The sequence below is a fragment of the Lichenostomus cassidix genome, chromosome 7 (assembly GCF_008360975.1).
Source record: "Lichenostomus cassidix isolate B80296 chromosome 7, HeHo_3.0, whole genome shotgun sequence".
Lineage (NCBI taxonomy): Eukaryota > Metazoa > Chordata > Aves > Passeriformes > Meliphagidae > Lichenostomus > Lichenostomus cassidix.
The window spans coordinates 5233031-5251129 of record NC_139488.1 but is presented as its reverse complement, the minus strand read 5'-3'; the positions used below and the strand labels follow the sequence as shown (position 1 = coordinate 5251129).

The 18099-nt window shown below is 40.4% G+C and overlaps 1 protein-coding gene across 6 annotated transcripts in view; it reads right to left on the bottom strand.

The window, feature by feature from the left end:
- Positions 1-18099, bottom strand: part of ADARB1 (adenosine deaminase RNA specific B1) — a 59676-nt gene that overhangs the window by 17571 nt on the left and 24006 nt on the right. For 5 of the 6 annotated variants that reach the window (XR_014853372.1, XR_014853371.1, XM_085065952.1 and 2 more), the window contains 6 exons: positions 17477-17551; positions 11207-12138; positions 4660-4774; positions 2720-2888; positions 2070-2218; positions 1292-1460 (listed from right to left, as the gene is read on the bottom strand). Coding sequence is in view for 4 of the 6 variants with exons in the window: in XM_085065952.1 (XP_084922078.1) it covers positions 1292-1460; positions 2070-2218; positions 2720-2888; positions 4660-4774; positions 11207-12138; positions 17477-17504 (1562 nt within the window). In the remaining 2 variants the exon portion in view is untranslated. Of the gene's footprint in view, positions 1-1287; positions 1461-2069; positions 2219-2719; positions 2889-4659; positions 4775-11206; positions 12139-17476; positions 17552-18099 lie in introns of those variants that run through there. The other variant, XM_085065955.1, reaches the window with a different exon arrangement.

Genomic DNA, 18099 nt, shown 5'->3' with positions numbered 1-18099 from the left:
AACAGCAGAGCTGTTTTAATTAAAACATATATAACACACATATGATTAAAAAAATAGCTAAAAGATCATTAGGTGAAAAACTTGGCATTTCTCATCTACTTTGCAAGATCACAAAGGCTGCAAACACACAGACTTATTTTAAAAAAAATATGATGTTGCAACTCTCCCATACTTCCAATGCTTGTTAAAGGATTCTACTGTTAAATTTTTTTGTCCATTTGTGATTTTGAAAACAAACAACAAATCTTTCAATCTTTGTCAAAAAGGACAACAAAAAAAGATTTGGATAAAATATAAATTAAAATACTGTTCTGGAAACAAAATACTTAATTACAATAAAATATTTACACTACAACTAATATAATTTTAAGAGTTAAAAACTAGAAGTGCCCATCAATTAGGATTTAACAGGTACATTTTTCACCATTGAAAATAATAAAAATCTAAAGTGTGCATGGAAAATGTAGGTATTTTCGATATCATGGAATGGTTTGGGTTGGAAGGGACTTTAAAGCTCATCCTGTTCCAAACCCCTACCACAGGCAGGGACACTTTCACTAGACCAGGTTGCTCCAAGCCCCATCCAACCTGACCTTGAACATTTCCAACGATGGGGCAAGGGTGTAAATCATCAGAGGAAGTTATCCAAATATAAGTAGTGTCATGCATTTATTGTACTTTTTTGCTAATGCTATACTACTTTAGGGGAAAAAAATGAAAACATTACTCTGCTATTCCCCAGTGACCGAAATACAAAACAAAGCTGTCACAACTTGATGTGGCTGGAATGATACAGAATGACTCCACCTTGCCTCTGAAGCCAGCACAAGGTCTGACAGCAATTGCAGGTGAAGACTCAAAGCTTTATCACAGGGGTTACAGCCACTCTATGTCTAAGCAGTTAGATAAGCCCATCAATTCCCTGCACATTCATTGTGGGTACTATGTACCATGTACCCCTCCTTCCTTGTAGGGATCACAGGATGGTTTGGGTTGGAAGGGACCTTAAATCTCATCTTATTCCACCCCTCTGCCTTGGGCAGAGACATCTTCCACTATCCCAGGTTGCTCCAAGCCCTGTCCAACGTGGCCTTGGACACTTCCAGGGATCCAGGGGCAGCCACAGCTTCTCTGGGCACCCTGTGCCAGGGCCTGCCCACCCTCACACAGGGAACAATTCCTTCCCACTATCCCATCTATCCCTGCCCTGCTTCAGCTTAAGGCCATTCCCCCTTGTCCTATGCCCCTCTTCAGCAACAACAGCACCAAAACCAATCATTCAGCATCTCACCTGGCTATCTTGTCACTGCAGGACATGGTCAGCAGCCTCTCTCCTTGCAGCACCCCATCCCACGTCTGGATGGTGGTGGTGGAGCGCACGGGGATGGTCCCTTCCCCAGACTCGATCTTTGTCCGCAGCTGTCCTCTGGCTTTGCGGTTTGGATGTCTGTCCCCTTGGTCTGAAGGACAAAAACCCCTGACAATCAGCTGAGGAACATTCTCAAAGGCTTTTATATTAGAATCACAATGACAAAGACTGATTTGAGGTATTTGCCTGCAGTAACTGCTGGCTTGCATCACAGTTCCTGCTGCTCTTGGCAAGTTAGCTACAGCATCAGACACCTTTCACAAATACTGCCTTCCAAAACACACTTGCAAGTTAAACCAAGCTTTCACAAAGGAGCAGTAGGCAGCAGGCAGGTCTTGAGCTCTATTCTGTGTGTTACAGAGTTAAAATGAAGTTAATGGGCAAACTGTGGAAGGGGCAGGCAGAGAACTGCTGTTAAAGGATGGAAACAGGGAAAGGGGATCGTTAGTTCTGTAGGAATACTTGCTGACTCACTGGCTTATCTCAGTTAGCATCAGCCTCTTCAAGACCACAGGGCTCATCACTCTATACTGAACTTCTACCACAGAGGAAGAACAGCTCAGATTTTTTTGGAAGAGATCTTTGTCTAACACACCTCTATGCTAAAAGGAAAGAAGACACCTAAATTTTAACCATGCCACTTGTACATGCCCCAAGAATAATTACAGCTCCCTTAGGTAGAAGAGGACTGCTGTCATACCCTCTTGTGCTGCTTCATGGGGTGAGAAAATCCGAGCATCACCACAAGGAGATGTGCTGATATAGAGATGGAACTGCACATTCTCCTTCAGCTTAAACCCGCCTTGCTCCGATCTGATAAAAATGGATTTTTGCTGATCTTCTTTATTGCTGAAACAGACAAGAAAGCTAGAGTCAAAACTGACATTAACATGGAAATAGCAATAAGCTGGGCAGACTAAACAAACATTAGAAACAGGCATTAAAAACAAACAGGATGGCTGAAAATTCTGTAATATAGATCTAACAGTTACAACAATTAACAAAATTAAAGGACTATTGAGACAGGAAACAAAGAGCCCGTGGCAACACCATATGTCAAGAGCTTTCAGGCACTTCAGTGAAACAAAGCAACCTTAAGCCTACTTTGTATTATTTTGATTTATATGTTTACAGTTTACAAAATGATTGCTAATTATTTTCCCTGTCCTCCCCTCTCATGATCAGCACCTCACTGAATAAATGTTTTGCTCTATCAAACTTGAGGGCAAAGGGCCCAAGTTCTAAAGTCAACATCCTAATACAACAGGACAAGTGTTTCACATTGAAATAATGAAGACAGATGTTTTCCAGATACCTTTTCAGCTCATCTTCCTTTTCCCTCCAGCTTACCTTAGGTAAAGCTCAAGTTGTGTGTACAGAAATTTCAGCAGGCACCGTCGAGCTATGATTTCTGCATGGCAATCATTCAATGCAAGACCACGATCACTCATGTATTCACCATTGATGCATTTTGTTCCTGTAGAAACACTTATTACCAGGGCATCCTTCACATCTGTACCTGCAAAACAAAACGTCAGGAAGGAGGTGCAATTAACAAATAATGCACTGAGTGATCTCTTTGCAGAACCCAAACAAGGTCCTTTTTTTTGGCTGTTTGCTTCTTTAAAAAAAAAAACAACACCTTTTTCTTCTGATAATTTATTTAAAACAAAAGCTTCCCTCGGCCATATCTCCCCTGTACCAGCACTGTCTGTGGTTATTATGAGAACCACTCTCTTCATGTTGGAGTTCAGACAAGTTAAAAATTGAAAACCTGCAGATAAAAAGTGCTGCTTCAAGAAGAGTTATTAAAGCCCAAGATCCAAAGTGCTTTTTTTCCTGAGGTTCAGGCAGCCAGCAACTTGCAGCATGTACCTTCTGGCCAGCTATGCAGATATTCACAGCCACTTTACAAATCTGAAAGGCACTGGTTTATTAAAGCAGCAATACATTATGGAAGGGTATTGAGACAACAACAGCAAAGGTAAGACTAGGGAAAAAAAAATCAAATGCTTAAATCACTGTAAAGAACCAGTATAATGTGTAGTTCTTGGTAGTAAACCAGCCCATGCAATAAAATTTTAAAAATATGTCGAGTGGGTGTTTTCTATACAGAGAACTGCCTTTATCACTCAAAACACCCAGCTAATTAAAGGACTCAAGACAGGTTAAAATGCCATTTAGCAAAACACTCAGGGGGGAAAAAAGCCCAACAAGTCAAAATTAACCTGAGCCCAGCTGGGCTGGAAGAGAAGCAACAAGCTGCAACAAATGGTTATGCAATGGGGTCATCTAATTCCAGGGGCTCCCCAGACATGTATTCATGGAAAGATATTTTCTAATTCTGTGTAAAGCTATTTATTAAATTAATCAAAAGGTATTCACATGTTAGTTAATTCTTTGGCACATGACTCTTCTGGGAATTGCACATGCAGGGCTGTAAATAGAATGAAAACCTGTTAAATATCACAAAACAAGATAAAACTACAATATGTTCCTCATGTATTTGGGTCTAAGACAATATTTTTACCAGATGGAGGTCTGACTGTTGCTGAGCAGTGCTTGAGGAGCATCAAGGCTTTTCAAACCTGCCAAGGGCCGTTGTGAGTGAGAGGGCAAAAGAGCAAGAGGGGACACAGCTGGGACAGCCTCAGCTCAAGATGAACATTCCACCAAGGGTTCACGTGGACTGAAGGCCAAGATAAACCTTAGTGTGAGGAAAACTCAGCAGCAGTGTGGTTGGGGATTAGTTTAGGACTGAACTCGAGTGGTTTGGGTGATTTGGACAAGCAGAGATCTCGTGTCAGCAGCCAGAGAACACCTCTGCCATCTGCCAAAACATAAACTGCTTTCCTCATATATTTTTACTAAAATGACTGACAAAGAGGACTAAGAATACGATATAGCAGGAATACCAAAGTGCAAAATCTTAAAAACTTGGAAAGAAGCGTAATTCTTACATAACTTGCCCAAACAGGAATACCATCTGTATGGCTGATGGGGGGATTTTATTTATTTTCCCAAAGTTTCAGGATTAATTTTAAAAGCTACATTTTGTGAGCTACTCAGATGTTTCAGTCAGGCAGAGGATGGGAACTCTGTGGAAACAAAAGTAATTGCAGGTCTAATTTTTCTCTAAATAGCTGAGATTTAATTACTATATTTGGTCCACCTTCAAGATTACACAGTAAAAATATATTTCAATACTGGTTGATGGAAAAAAGTTTACTAGATGCAGACAGAGCTCTCTCATTTAAGCATTCAAAACAGTACTAATTTTTTAAATTTACCTGTTGTCATGACAATTCCAGCAAGGACTTTTCGACGTGCATGGGGAGATGTGAAATTTTCCGTCAAATCACTGAATTTATCTACAACCAAGCGTGCAACAGCATCAGCTAAAACCTGTAGGACCACACAGAAATGCACATCAGGAAAACAAAAATTAAAAATTACAGGAGAATTAGGTTATAAAGATTTACACTTTTAAATTATTGGACGAAGCAAATGAAGTGAGTTTTTATTGTTGACTTTAAAAATTAACATTGAGGTGTCACTTGCAAGGGGAAGCAGAGGTACAAGTGCTCCATGTCTACTGAAACAAGGTCAGACAGCCCAGCATCAAAGTAATCACTGCTCATGGATCCTGAGGAACACTTGAGGCTTGGGAGAACAACTGGATAGACAAGGAAGTCTATCACTCTCATGCTCAAACCTCAAAACACATCATTTCAGTATCCTCAACACTGAACCTGACAAGAAGATTGAAGTAAAAATCCATGCCCCTCAAACGAACCTTTTATGACAATCTAATTCTTTATCTATTATATAAATAAGGGCAACTTTGTTTTCAACACTGGTTTAATGCTTCCAATGTCCTATTTTTACAACACCTATACAAAATTAGGAATAGAAAGCATCAGCACATAACCCCAAAAAGCTCTCTCAAAATTAGGAAGGATTTCTTTCTTTTACTTTTAGGAAGACTTGACAGTCACTATGACAGCCTTGTCAGTCAGGCTGTAAGTAGGGCTAACTTTTAAAAGTAAGAAAAACTTCAAAATACCAGTCCTGCTCCTGTTGACAGATAATCCAGTTCAGAACGGCAGCTAATCTCACCTGATGTTTTCAAGGCAGCTGGAACTGTAACTGCTAGAAAAGATGAGTCAAGACCAAATCCTTGAATTTTAACCTGAAAAGAAACTGAAGCCAAGGCAGCCATGTGTTGACAACCAGCAGTATAGGAGATGTTCTAGATGTCTTAGATGTCCAAGAGAAAAGGGTGAAAAAGGGGAAAAAAATAAAATAGAAAAAAAAAAAGAAAAGAAAAAGGTTTGAAGACCACCAATCCCATTTATCCCCATTTCCTTAACAAAACTCATGAGAGCCAACAGCCTAGAAACAACATGGATGTGCGCTCAATGTTAACTTCCTTCTGGAAAAGCTTCAGCAGCCAAGCAAGGAATAACTAAAGCTCAGGTGACATGATTCCAGAGTTCAGCAGCTCTCACCAGAGCCTGACAGGAAACAGTGACCACAAGTCAGGTCCCATCTGCACCATCCTCACATCCATGTTTTGCAATCACTCAGCTTGTGCAATCAGAAGACTCCTGACATGGCAAACACCCACTTTGTTGATACATTTGAATGGACTACAATTCAGAAACTGCATGTCTTTTTCAGGAACACAATTTAGCTCAGACCTATGAACATGTCTGGTCAGGCACTGATTTTCAAACACAGTCTTTGTTGCTGGACCCAAAACTGGGTTACAGCCCATGCTCTGCCAGCCCCACAACCACACAGCACTGTATTTCCAAGGCACAGAGTCCTTATTCCAGTGTTCCACTATAGTCTCACTGCACAGTTACAGATACTGCTTCCCAGTTGCAAGTTTTATGCTCTCCTATCTGTAATCCATGTATTTTCTACTGTGCCCTACACTGTGATGTGCTGGACAGCAGAACACTGCTGCAGCTGACAAACTACCAGGCAATGGTAAAATGAGACATCCTGATGGAATACAGATACGATGGAAACACACTATTCCAAACAGGCATGGACCTGATCCCCAAAGAGAATATATGCTTCAGGTCACTTCCAACCCAAACTATGGTATGATTTTATGCTTAATAGCAGCTTCAAATCTGCTAGAAAAGGCTTGGCATCCAGGAAATAAACCACGTGATTCACCTTTGCTAAAAAAAAAGGGCGTGGTGACTGGTACCTGGAGGAGTCTTCCCCAACACTGGGAATTGAAACTGCCTGGTGTTTCTGGAAAAAATCCATGGCCACCTTGCCTGCTAATGCCACTGACAAAAGGCTCTCTGAACAGCAGCTCACTAGGAAGCCTGCATACAGGCTTAATCCATTAGCTTTTTCCAAAAGGGCCCTTTTTTTTCACATAATAAGCAAAGCAGAGGAAACTGTGGTGTTGGTATACAAATGAGCACACAGGGAGTCCCTCCGGGAAGATGGAAGCTGGCACAGCAGAAAGGGATGGAGCTGCATCTCACAGAGCCTGGAACTCAGCTGCTGGCAAGGAAACCTGAAAATGCTTGGATGAACTTGGAGCCAGACACTGGGGAGGACTCCTAAAAAAGACTAAGTAGAACTCAAGTGAGACAAAATGACCCTTGGAGATGCAAAAAACCCAGGATGAACTGGAAAGGAGGAAAAAAAAAAATCACTGCCAGAAAACAGGCAGGTATATTAAAGATTTGCTATTTCTATTTGATATACAAATTGTGTGACAACAGCTGGCAGGTGAGGAATAAACACTGTTAAATGCCTACAGATGTAGTCACTAAGATTTTTGTTTTTATAAGAATACTCACCCAAGAAATAAGAAGAATTATCCCTCCCTCCCAAGCAGTCTATTACACTGACATAGTTAAGAGTATGGAAGAGAAGGGGATAAGGCAGCACTGGGAACAAGACTTACTGGCCAGAAATTACATCCTTGCTGTCCCCATCTCAAAACCAAGGACTTGGAGCTGTTTCCACAACAAGTCCAGGCCACTGACTTGCCTGGGTAGAGATCTTTCCCATCTCATTCTGACTCTACTGCCTTTCACAGAAATAAATATCAATCGCAACAGAAACTGAACTCATGTCTCACCTTCCCCGTGAATGTTCTAACATCTGACACACAGTTTCTCTACCCCCGCTCCTGCATCAAATCATTATTCAAAGTTGAGTAATTAAAAAAAGGGAAGACCTAAAATAGCTGACAGTTGGCTCAGTAAGGCGTGTGAGTTCCAAGTTATTTTGGGTGCATTGTTCCTTTCTCTGATGAAGTCACAGTGAATCCACTCCTTTTCTACACAGACTGGTTTTGGTTAATTCAGATCTTGCAGCAATGTTGTAGAAGAACCACGCTAACCATGCACACTTGAAAATATTCTGGAGCTGATGAAGTTCAGTCTGGAGCTGAGAGAAGACCTTGGCAGGCCAAGGAGACAACCCAAGATGAATGCTGGTGATGCCCTGAACAGTGGGAGAGGCAGCAGCAATAGCTCACAGCACTCACAGGAACTGACCCAAGACATCTCAGTCCTTTGTGCTCTCCTTGGATCTCCAGGGATCCTTCTCAAGCAGGAATGTTCTCCCTTGGTTTTAGTTTTTTCCCCTATATTCACAGTTTAGGGTTGATGTGAACTTCCCACTGCAGGTACAATCAAGGTTAGCCAGGTCCTCCCCTCTAACAGTGACCAAAACACACAATTCAGAGAAGCTTCCTACACTGATTTAAAGAAACTTCTGCCTGGTGTAGAGCCTTTCACTGCTTATGTTTATCTATCTTGCACATTTCTTCCAATTCCACAGCAATTATTCCAATATATAACACATTATATTCCCATAAATATATTCAATATTATCTTTTTCCCAGATTTTAATCCATTGCATTCTCACTGTCCTGTATACACTAAGCAGTCCATTGCAACGAACTGCCTAGAACTGCACAGTACCTCTCCAGAAGCATCTTTCCCAGATCTCCAATTATGTTCATAATTAATTTGCACATCTTTTCTATATTTGACTTTTTGTATAGTTTCCCTTGCCCCAGGTTGAACCACAACTGAAAAAGCACTTCAAGTACAAGTAGCTATTCAGTACTGGTTCTCACTCCATTTCTCCTGCCTAATGTTTTGTTTCAATGCCTGTCCACAACAATAGAAAGGATTAAGTGAATTAGGTGATTGATTAAAAAATACTCCTAGTATTGATGTGATGTTTTTCAAACTGATCTCATTTGCAGCTGAACTGCTCATTTGTGTAATTCAACATGCTTTCTCCCACAAAAGACCAGCTTTCTATTCTAAATAACTGTATTTAAGCTTCAATGTTTACAATTTCAGTTTCCACCTCTCTGCACACCCTGACTAATCAGGCATCTTTTTAAGTAAACAGTTTGAATAAATGACATTAGGAAAACCTCCATACCAGCTTTCTAACAGAAGCCATTAGAGGCCTGAAGAGGTGACACCTCCAACCAGCAGGATCCCACTAGTGATCTGATGGAAAACTCCTCCCTGAGTGACACCAGCAGCCTGGACTGCGGAAGGTTTGACGCATATACTGGGGAATTACAGCTACCAATAGGTTCTTTTCTCAGTTTTACTCCAAAGCATTTGGTACTGGCCTGAGAACTTCTTGTAGGGACAGCAGGGGGTGGGAATAAGATGATCTTTAAGGCTCCTTCCAACCCAAACCATTCTGTGCTTCTGTGATTTTTGGATCAGTTCATAAAGCAGAGCTAACCATCGAAATATTTTCTTTGTTTTGGAGAGAAAAGTCTCTCTAATGCAAGTGTGACAACCTGTTCAATCCCAACACACCCACTGCCAAGGTGATAAATGCACAACTGCTGAGTTTTTCAGTGGGACATTTCTACCCACTCTGAGACACATGTCTTCCCCACACAGTCAATTCCAACATTTTCACTGGCACAACCAGTCTGTACTTCTTTTACTTCCCCATAGCATTTGGTATTTGAATTTTTCCTCCCCTTGCATGTTTCTAGCTTTCATTTCTTCCAACCCAATCAACATTTTATGTGGTCCATGGGTTATATCAAACGCTATCCTCATTAACATCATTCCTGTATTCTCCAATTTTTGTGATTTCACCCACTTTAGGATTATCTCTGAATTTAACACTCTTTTACACAGTAAACACTGCCAGAAAAAAAGAAACAACTTACAGATTAAAAAAAACAAAAAAAAGATAAAGCAGAACCTGAAAACACCACAAATGCTTATATCATTAAATACATACCAGAACAAAGTCACTAATATGTAAAAGACCTGAAGTAATTCCAATAACAGCTAATTATGATTCAAGGCAAAGCAACACAGTGAAGTGCTTGATGACATCCTGATGACAAGCTGATCAAAAGCCTCTGAATAAAAAAATTAACTTGAAAGTGGGTCTAAATGAGGCAGCACTCAAGTAAAATCTTTCCCAGCTCAGCTCGGGTTTTTCACACTTCCCTCTTCCAGTTCCAGTTTTCACCATTTTACTGATGCAAGAACTAATAACACATTAATTACTGGCAGTGAATTTTTTGGTGTCTGGGGTCAAATCTACTTTTAAATGCAGAGAACGCAGTCTGAAATTACTGAATCTGCTGAAGAAATTTTACCTACCCAAATCAGCATGATCCTGGATTTGAAAATGAAGGAAATATTCATCAGTAACAAAGTACTTGTGCAACATTAAAATGAAAGCATATAGGAAGTTCTAAATATGCATATTGTCCATGTATTTTGTGAAAACAACGTATTTGTAATAGTCACAACATCTACTTACACTCTTTGACCCCACATTATCAAGCCAGAACAGTATGTTAGAACTTCAATGAAATGTAGAACAATGGTTTTGAGATAGAGAAGGCCAAAGCCTTGAAATCCCCATAATAACCAGAAGGCTGCAAAAGAATTCACAGGCAAATATTTTAATTTAGATGGGCATATAGTATCATTAAAAAGACCCAAGAGAAGCAGTAGAAAGACAGCAGTCAAACAATTATTGATGTAGTTTGACTGGGAAGTAACAAACAAGAAAAGAGGGGAGAATTTTTCTGCATTAAAAAAACCCATCAAAATTACTCCATTCTAGTGACTTTAAATTCCTGGTCTATGTCTGGTATGTTTAATACTTTCCCTAGTTCATTAACTATTTGATTTAAATTATTTCTCAGCCAGACTTACTTGCCTAAGTAACTTCCATATGCATATTAATTCATTTGCTTAGAGATGTGTCAGATGACAGCTATTTAGCCATGCAATATCTTGGATACATGCACACTGAATGTGTTTACACCCTGGAAATCAGAGGCAATTGCATCAGCCTCACTTAATCTGACCTTGACTTCCATCATTCAGCTCTGTTCATGCCAACAATTTCTGTTTGCAGGAGAGAATGATTTTCTTCTCCACTAAAAACTGTTGTATCAAATAATAACTTCACTTAAAGCAGTAAGTCTCACTTGAACTCCATCTAAGTCTTGCTGCCTGAGATGAGCAAGATGTGATTCAACCTTTCCCCAGCACAAACCATAATTGAAGTTGGCACTGGTGCTCTCTTATGCAACACGATCAAGGCTGAAAATACGAGAAACAAAGCCTCTTCTCTGTGCAAGAGAATACAAATTGTCAGAAGCCATAACTTGATAAGTCACCTAATACATATAAATATATAAAAATGTATGTATGTATATATTCACACACATATCCACAGAAGCAGAAATGCTGTTCCAACTGATTCACTACACATGACTTGACCCCTCTTTGTCATTACCCAAAGCCATCCATGACACCCCAAGTTTCTCACCTGTGGCAAGTGCAACTGGAGCCCCTCGCTGGGGATGGGCTGGCGAGATGGAGTCTGGTCCAGCTGCATGTTAAACAGAGATGCCAGGGCTGACTGAGCAGCTCGAGCTTTTGCCAGCTTTTTATTCCTCCCCGAGCCTTCAAAAGTCTGCCCATCCACGGCCACAGCCATGACAAAGTTTTTGGCGTGGCTCTCGCCGCTCTCCGAGAGGAACTCGTACTTGAGCCCCGGGCGCAGCTCGTTGAGGATCATGACGGGGTTCTTGCCGCTGGCCGTGGGGTAGGGCGAGGGAGGGGGGAGAGGCGACTGGGAAAGGCTGCTGGCTACAGCAGAGGCTGGCAACCCGTAGTCCCCGGCAGAGCCGAAGGAGCCGTCACCGTTGGAGCCCAGGTAAAAGGAGGCGTCGGAAGGGACCGGCGTCTCGAAGCCGTTGAAAAGGGTGTCGGGGAAGTCTGCCTGGTCGGATGTGAAGTCCGTGTTGACTGACAGAGTCCTGCCCATGGCCAGGTGGGCTTCCGAGGCGTTGGGGAACTGGACGAAGGAGCGCAGCGCCTTCTCGGCAGCGTGAAGCTTGGCTTTCTTCTTCGTGGGGCCGGAGCCCTCGAACACCTGCCCGTTGACTTCCACGGCCATCACGAACATGGGAGCGTGGACCGGCCCCGTCTGGGAGAGCAGTTTGTACTGTAAACCGGGTTTAATCTCATTCAGCTGCATCAGGGCGTTCTTTGGCAGAACGGGGCCGGGCGTTTTCTTCCTCTTCTTGGGGCGGAATTTGGAATGGCCATTGTTGCCCTCCTCCAAAGGTCTCTTCCTGCTGCTGCTGCCGCTGCCGTTGGAGAGTGGGGTGCCCTCCCCAGGGCCCTGCCCGGCGCTGTCCTTGGGGGGAACGTTGTCCACGTTGCGGTTTTCTTTAATGTCGGTGCTGCTCGAACCTGCGGTGCCCAGAAAGAGTAACTTACAATGCCTTCGGTGCAGGATCTTGTAAATGCAAAATTTATAGATTCCTTTATCTCTCTTTGTAACTGGTTAAGTGATGTGTGCTCAGAGGTTAAATGGTTTTGCGATATGACTGGAGATGATGATAACGTAACACAACCTCTAATAATTCAAAATATAACACACTCCATCTTCAAACTATACACTTGATACAACTGTACAGCAAAAAATCACTACAAGTTTTTTTTCACTTTAATTATGCTGGAACAAAGATTTTACTTACAAGTTACAATTAGCCTGAAAAATGCTTTAAATCAGCAATATAAACTATAACAAGATATGCCCACAAAACAAACAACTACCATTAGTAAAATAAAAATGGATGCTTAATACCAGAACTCTGAGCCAGATACTTAATTCTATTTTATTATTAGTTTAGTCATGTTACTTTTTTTCTCTCAGTGATTTTAGCTGTTCAGATTGAAAAACTGCATAAATAAAACTTTCATTCAGAGCAATGAAAAATTAGGCAGCTCTTTGGTAGGTTCCATGGCTGAAGATTGTTTGCACACTTGTTTCTCTTTAGCTATTCCATATTTTTCAAATTCAGCTCTTTTTTATGTCTTTCCTAAACATTCATTTCACCTCAAACCAATTTTCTTAGGAAAATTTCTACAGCTGCCCACTGTGCCAGCAGGACCACAAGACTACTTCGTGTATTTCCACACAGTCTTCTATTAAAAAATCTCTTATTCATCTACAAGCATAATTCCTCCAAGTCAAGAAAACTGCTGTCATGGAGTTACCAACCCAACAATCACTCAAGATCCTCTCTAAGGCTATGCAGAACAGAAATGCAGCAAAGGCTGCACACTCACCATGATGATATTTTAATGGGAGGGCAGGGAAGACAATGTAATATTAATTTAATTATTTGTTTTCAAAAATACAACTTGTGATAATGATATGTCACAGCTATATTTCAGGAATTAAATTTGCTGTAAGTTCAAAGACCTCATTTTCACCCCGATAAAGAAACTAAGGAAATTAACTATTTGTGCTTTCTATTGGCATTTGTGAATAAAAAGGCAAATTTAATGTCAAGTATTTTTAACTCTCCTGTTCTAAAACTTCAATATATCTGTGTTTTACATCTACACTAATCCTAGGTGGTAAATACTCATTGAAATGAGAGCAAACCACGGTGGAAGCTCTCTTTCACAGTGACAAATTCCAGTCAAGCTTTCAGTCCTCCCTAAGAATCCCCTGCCATGCACACATCACTTCGCCCAGGTTACAAAGCTGATGGAATGGTTACTAAATTTTCATTTATAACATCCTCCAGCAAAAGCTCGATAGGTTACTCCTTTCGGTGCTCCAAGAGAAAAAAAGGAAGGAAAAAAAAAATGATCAAAAGAAAAAGCCGAAGTAGGAACACATTTTGTTAAATCACAGCAGCACAACAGAGAATTGTACAGTACTGATCATGCAATTACATCAGTTAAATTCAGTCAAGAGCTGAAATTCTAAAGCATTTCATTGCTAGAAGTCTGTTAGATTTAATCAAATATCTCTTGTTCAGCCACAAACATACTGCCTGGAGAATGAAGGCCGGTAGGGCCACAACTGTCAATACACAGTGTTCATGCATACATTCTTTATAAAAATATATATTTATGGTGGAGGAATCTAAGGACAATGGAGGGAATTTTTAAATCTTCCCTTACAGTGAGTTTCTTATATCTCATCTAAAACATAATTTCTGGAACACTGCACTTACTGGTGGCACCAGAAATTTGTTATCAACCACCAAGACTTAGGCTAAACACAAATCATTGAGTTAACACTAATTAATGGTCTCTGGTTTCATTTCTTTTTTATATGAAAACAACCACCAGTGCTTGTGGAAACCACAGAAGGAAAATGAGTTGAATAGACTCCAGCTGAGCATTAAAAAAAAAAGAGTTTTTTGCATATAAGCACGGCAGCTGGAGGAACTCTTTCATCAGGTAGGGGAAACAATACCTTGACAGAGAGGAGGGACTTGAATGGAGCAGGAAATAAACTTGCAGGCTTACCTTGTCTCATTAAGAGAGAAGGGAAGAAAACTACTCCTTGCCTGAGAGCTACTAGGCTTTGCTAGCTTTGGCGAATCTGCAGGGTGGAAGAAACTCGGAGAGAAACCATGTAGGGAGCTGATCCTGAGTCAAAGCAAGAGACTGGGAAAGGAGGCAACACTCTGGACTATCCCAGAGGTCATGGCAGGGAGCCACTTGTGCTTTTTCCCCTCCTCAAAAAGAAATTTCTAATGGCTTTTAAAGACCCCATAAAACCCACGGCATCCACAATGTTCTGGGCAAGGTGCTTCACCACTTCATTATAAATGGCATGAAAACATCTCCCATTGCTTTCTTTGATCCTCCACCTGCTAGTCTTAAATGCATCTACTGGGTTTCAGCTGCTATTTTTTTAAGTTTGATGATTCTAATATTAAACACCCCATGCTGTGCATGATTTTACAGAAATTTCTAGTATTTCCAGTCTTTACATTTAGTTTTTCAAGGAATTAATGTTTTTGAGAGCCCTTTGAGGCCCATCACATCTGCTGTGTATTTAAGGCTTAAAAGCAGCAATAACCCATACATAGACACTTGAAGACTGAGATTCTGTTCTCTTAAACATTTATACAATCCATGATTTAAAAATTGGACATTTTTCATGAGATTGGTGTATTTTCTAGTCACTAAAAATAGTTGACAGCTTCAACTAAAGATATAATTGATGTCTGTGGAAGCCACCTTAGTTAAAATCATAGTTGACATCAACAACTTCAGAAGGACAGTGCTGCCCTCCAGATTTCATCTGAGAGTTTACAAACCCAAGAACACTCAAAGCAAGAAAAAGGCATGGAGAATTTTTTATGCCAGTAAAGAAATAAATCTTCAGTCTGAGCATGCTGTTTATTTTTGGGTTTATTCTCTAATTAAAAAGTAATTAAAAAGTGTCTGCCATTAAGATACTTTATCCATTGGGGACCTTCCACCACCTGCTTGCTGACAGACAACACTGCCCCTGTTCCATCTGATCTGAAGCACAATTAATTAAATTTAGATGACTCCTAGCTGAACCAAAACATGGTTCTAGCTACCCCTTATCCTGCTGCTCTCATTTAGTGCCCAGGGGAAATTCTAAATTAGTAATTTTTTTCATTAAAAAACAAACAGAAAAAACCACATACTCTCTACTGAGCATCTTTTAGAAAAAGGAGTAAACAGATCAAAGAGAAAGGTCAGGAGAGTCACATGCTTGTGTCCCATGTGTTCTGAGTGCTGCAGACACACCAGCCATGCAAAGCAATAGAAACAAATAAACACATTCTAAATAACTATATCCTTCTCCAAATATCATGTAACATCTTCTCTGTGACCAACAGATAAGGAAAACCCTAAAAGCTGAAGTCTGAAATGCTGTTTTCTTGGGGATTTTAATTTAACATCATCACTAACATTTCATCTGAACAAAAAAAAAAAATCTTAATTCTGACTTCTACAGAGGAATTATAGTTATGCAACCACAGGCTACAAAGACTGTATAGCCCACCCTTCTTTCCTTTAAGAAACTTTCCCCAAATGCAGTTACATAAAATAATAAAATTAATCGGCAACTTCTAATATACCCCTTCACAATTTTAAGTGATATAAAAGTAAAGAGAGATAAAAAGTTAAAAAACATACACCTTTGCACAAATCAAAGCAAAGAACTTAAAAATTTAAATTTTGATTTCTCCTCCCCCAAATCAGATTATTTAATATTTCAAATTAATGATGTTTTGTGGGCACACAAAGGAAGGTCATCTTGCACTTTATATAAACTGGGGCTCAGTCTGACACGTCAAAACCGAAGTTAGACAAATGCATTCCCTAAACAGTTCCACAGAGCCAGGCTCCTGACAAAGTAATAAATTCCTTGAATGGTTTCCCATATTGATGAAGTAACACACAAAAACCCCACAAGCAGACAAAAATTTAGTGTTTTGCTTAATGACACTGAATTAAAGAATTCCCCTGTAAAGAGATGATATTTCTCCAGCTCAGGAAGGCAATTTCTATTCATGCTCAGCCATACTCATTGAGAAAAGGGATGTTTTATCAAAAAAGTTATCTTATGTGAATTATCCAGTTAGACTTTACTTTTTGAAGGCTTCCTTAGGGAGGCCACTTTTAGAAACAGCTAAAATATCCATTTGAAGTAATTTCTTACATACCAAGGGAAAGAAAATGATACCAAGTATATTCCAGTTGAGTTCATTGTTCCACTAAGGAAAAAAGATGCATTATATTTTTGGTAATATTTTTCACTTTGGGTTTGAAGCTTTTTTGGCAGGAGGATGTTTGATTTGAGTTTGTTTGCTTTATTTTAACACAATGATCTAACTTGTTCATCTCCCTCTAAAATTGTTCTGTAACTCCTCCAGACTGAACTACAACTCTTCTGCTCCAAAGCCATTGTTGGGCTTTGCCAGATGTGTTCTTTAGCCACTGTCACTTTGGGGAAAAAGAAATACATTTGTTATTACATAATATGCAATTATTTACAGTCAAGCACAGCACAGCAGCAACAGAACAATTCTCTGAGTCACAAAATAAAGCAGATAGCTGAAAGGCAAATAACAATAAAAATATTTTAGAATGGTTTAAGGAGAATACCTTTCTCACAGGTTATCAGATCTTAATTACACCCCAGAGTTAGAAGTCTCACACACTTGGCTGCATCAAGTATGCATCAAGATGATGACTTTGACTATTTTTGTGCTTTAAAGTCACTTCAATAATTCAGTAGCTCAGGGTTGGGACAACCAGCATCTAAAGAGAATAATCAGCCTATGTGAGACCTGCACAGAGCTTTTCCAGCTCTTCCTTCGCCTTTTCCTTTCCCATTTCTGCTCTCCTTCCTTTATTTTATACTCTTCAACTTCACCCCCTTCATCTCACCCCTCACTCCTTACTGGTACTTAACCCTTGGCACAGGCAGCACTGATATTATCCCTCTGTTCTTCACTGCTGGTTCAAAACAGGGAAATATTTTATTTGATTAGTCAGTTGCTGCAAGAAAAATATAAGGTGTAAAGTATAATACAGAAGGTATAACCACATTAGCATATTTTAAACACTTTTAATGCAAAAGCTCCAATTCACTCTTCTTCACTGTATTTCAAAGTGTTTTCATTTCTGCATCCAAAGTTTCTTTACAGTCACCCCTGTGCTTGTGAGAAAAAAAAATCACCTTCAGAAGCTATTTACAGATTTTATTACTATGTAAATAAACACGTCTTACTCATGTTTTCTTCATCGTCTACATCCATTGTGAAATATCTTTGCTGGTTTCTTGGCTGGCAGAGGCTGCTTCTCTCTGGAAAACAGGGAGGGAGATATTTAGGTTTTAAGGTACCAGCTTACAAGGTAAGGCATTAAATGTCCTGTAAAAGCAGCAGCCTGGGCCCTGGCTTGGGCTGTTTGGGTAAATCCTGACCCAAGATCCTAAATCTGAGATGATCATCAGTGACAAAGATGCAGCCCCAGTTTGGCAAAGGCCAGAGTGGGGTGATGAAGATCACAATGAGGTCTCTCCTCAGTCTCCTCCAAGCTGAACAAGCCAAGTGTCTTCACCTGCTCCTCCTATGGCTTCCTCTCCACACCCTTCACTGTCTTTGCAGCCTCCTCAACAATCTCTAATAGCTCCCTGTCTTTTTTATATTGTAGTACCCAAACCTGTCTCCAGCGCTTGAGGCAAGGCCACACCAGCCCAGAACAAAATCAGACAATCCTCTCCCTTGCCCAGCTGGCAATGCTGTGCCTGATGCACCCCAGATGTCCCTCCTGGCTTCCAGAGCACTGCTAACTCCTACTCAGCTTGCCATTGAGCTTCCAGGAACCCCACAGGTCCCTTTCCACAGCACT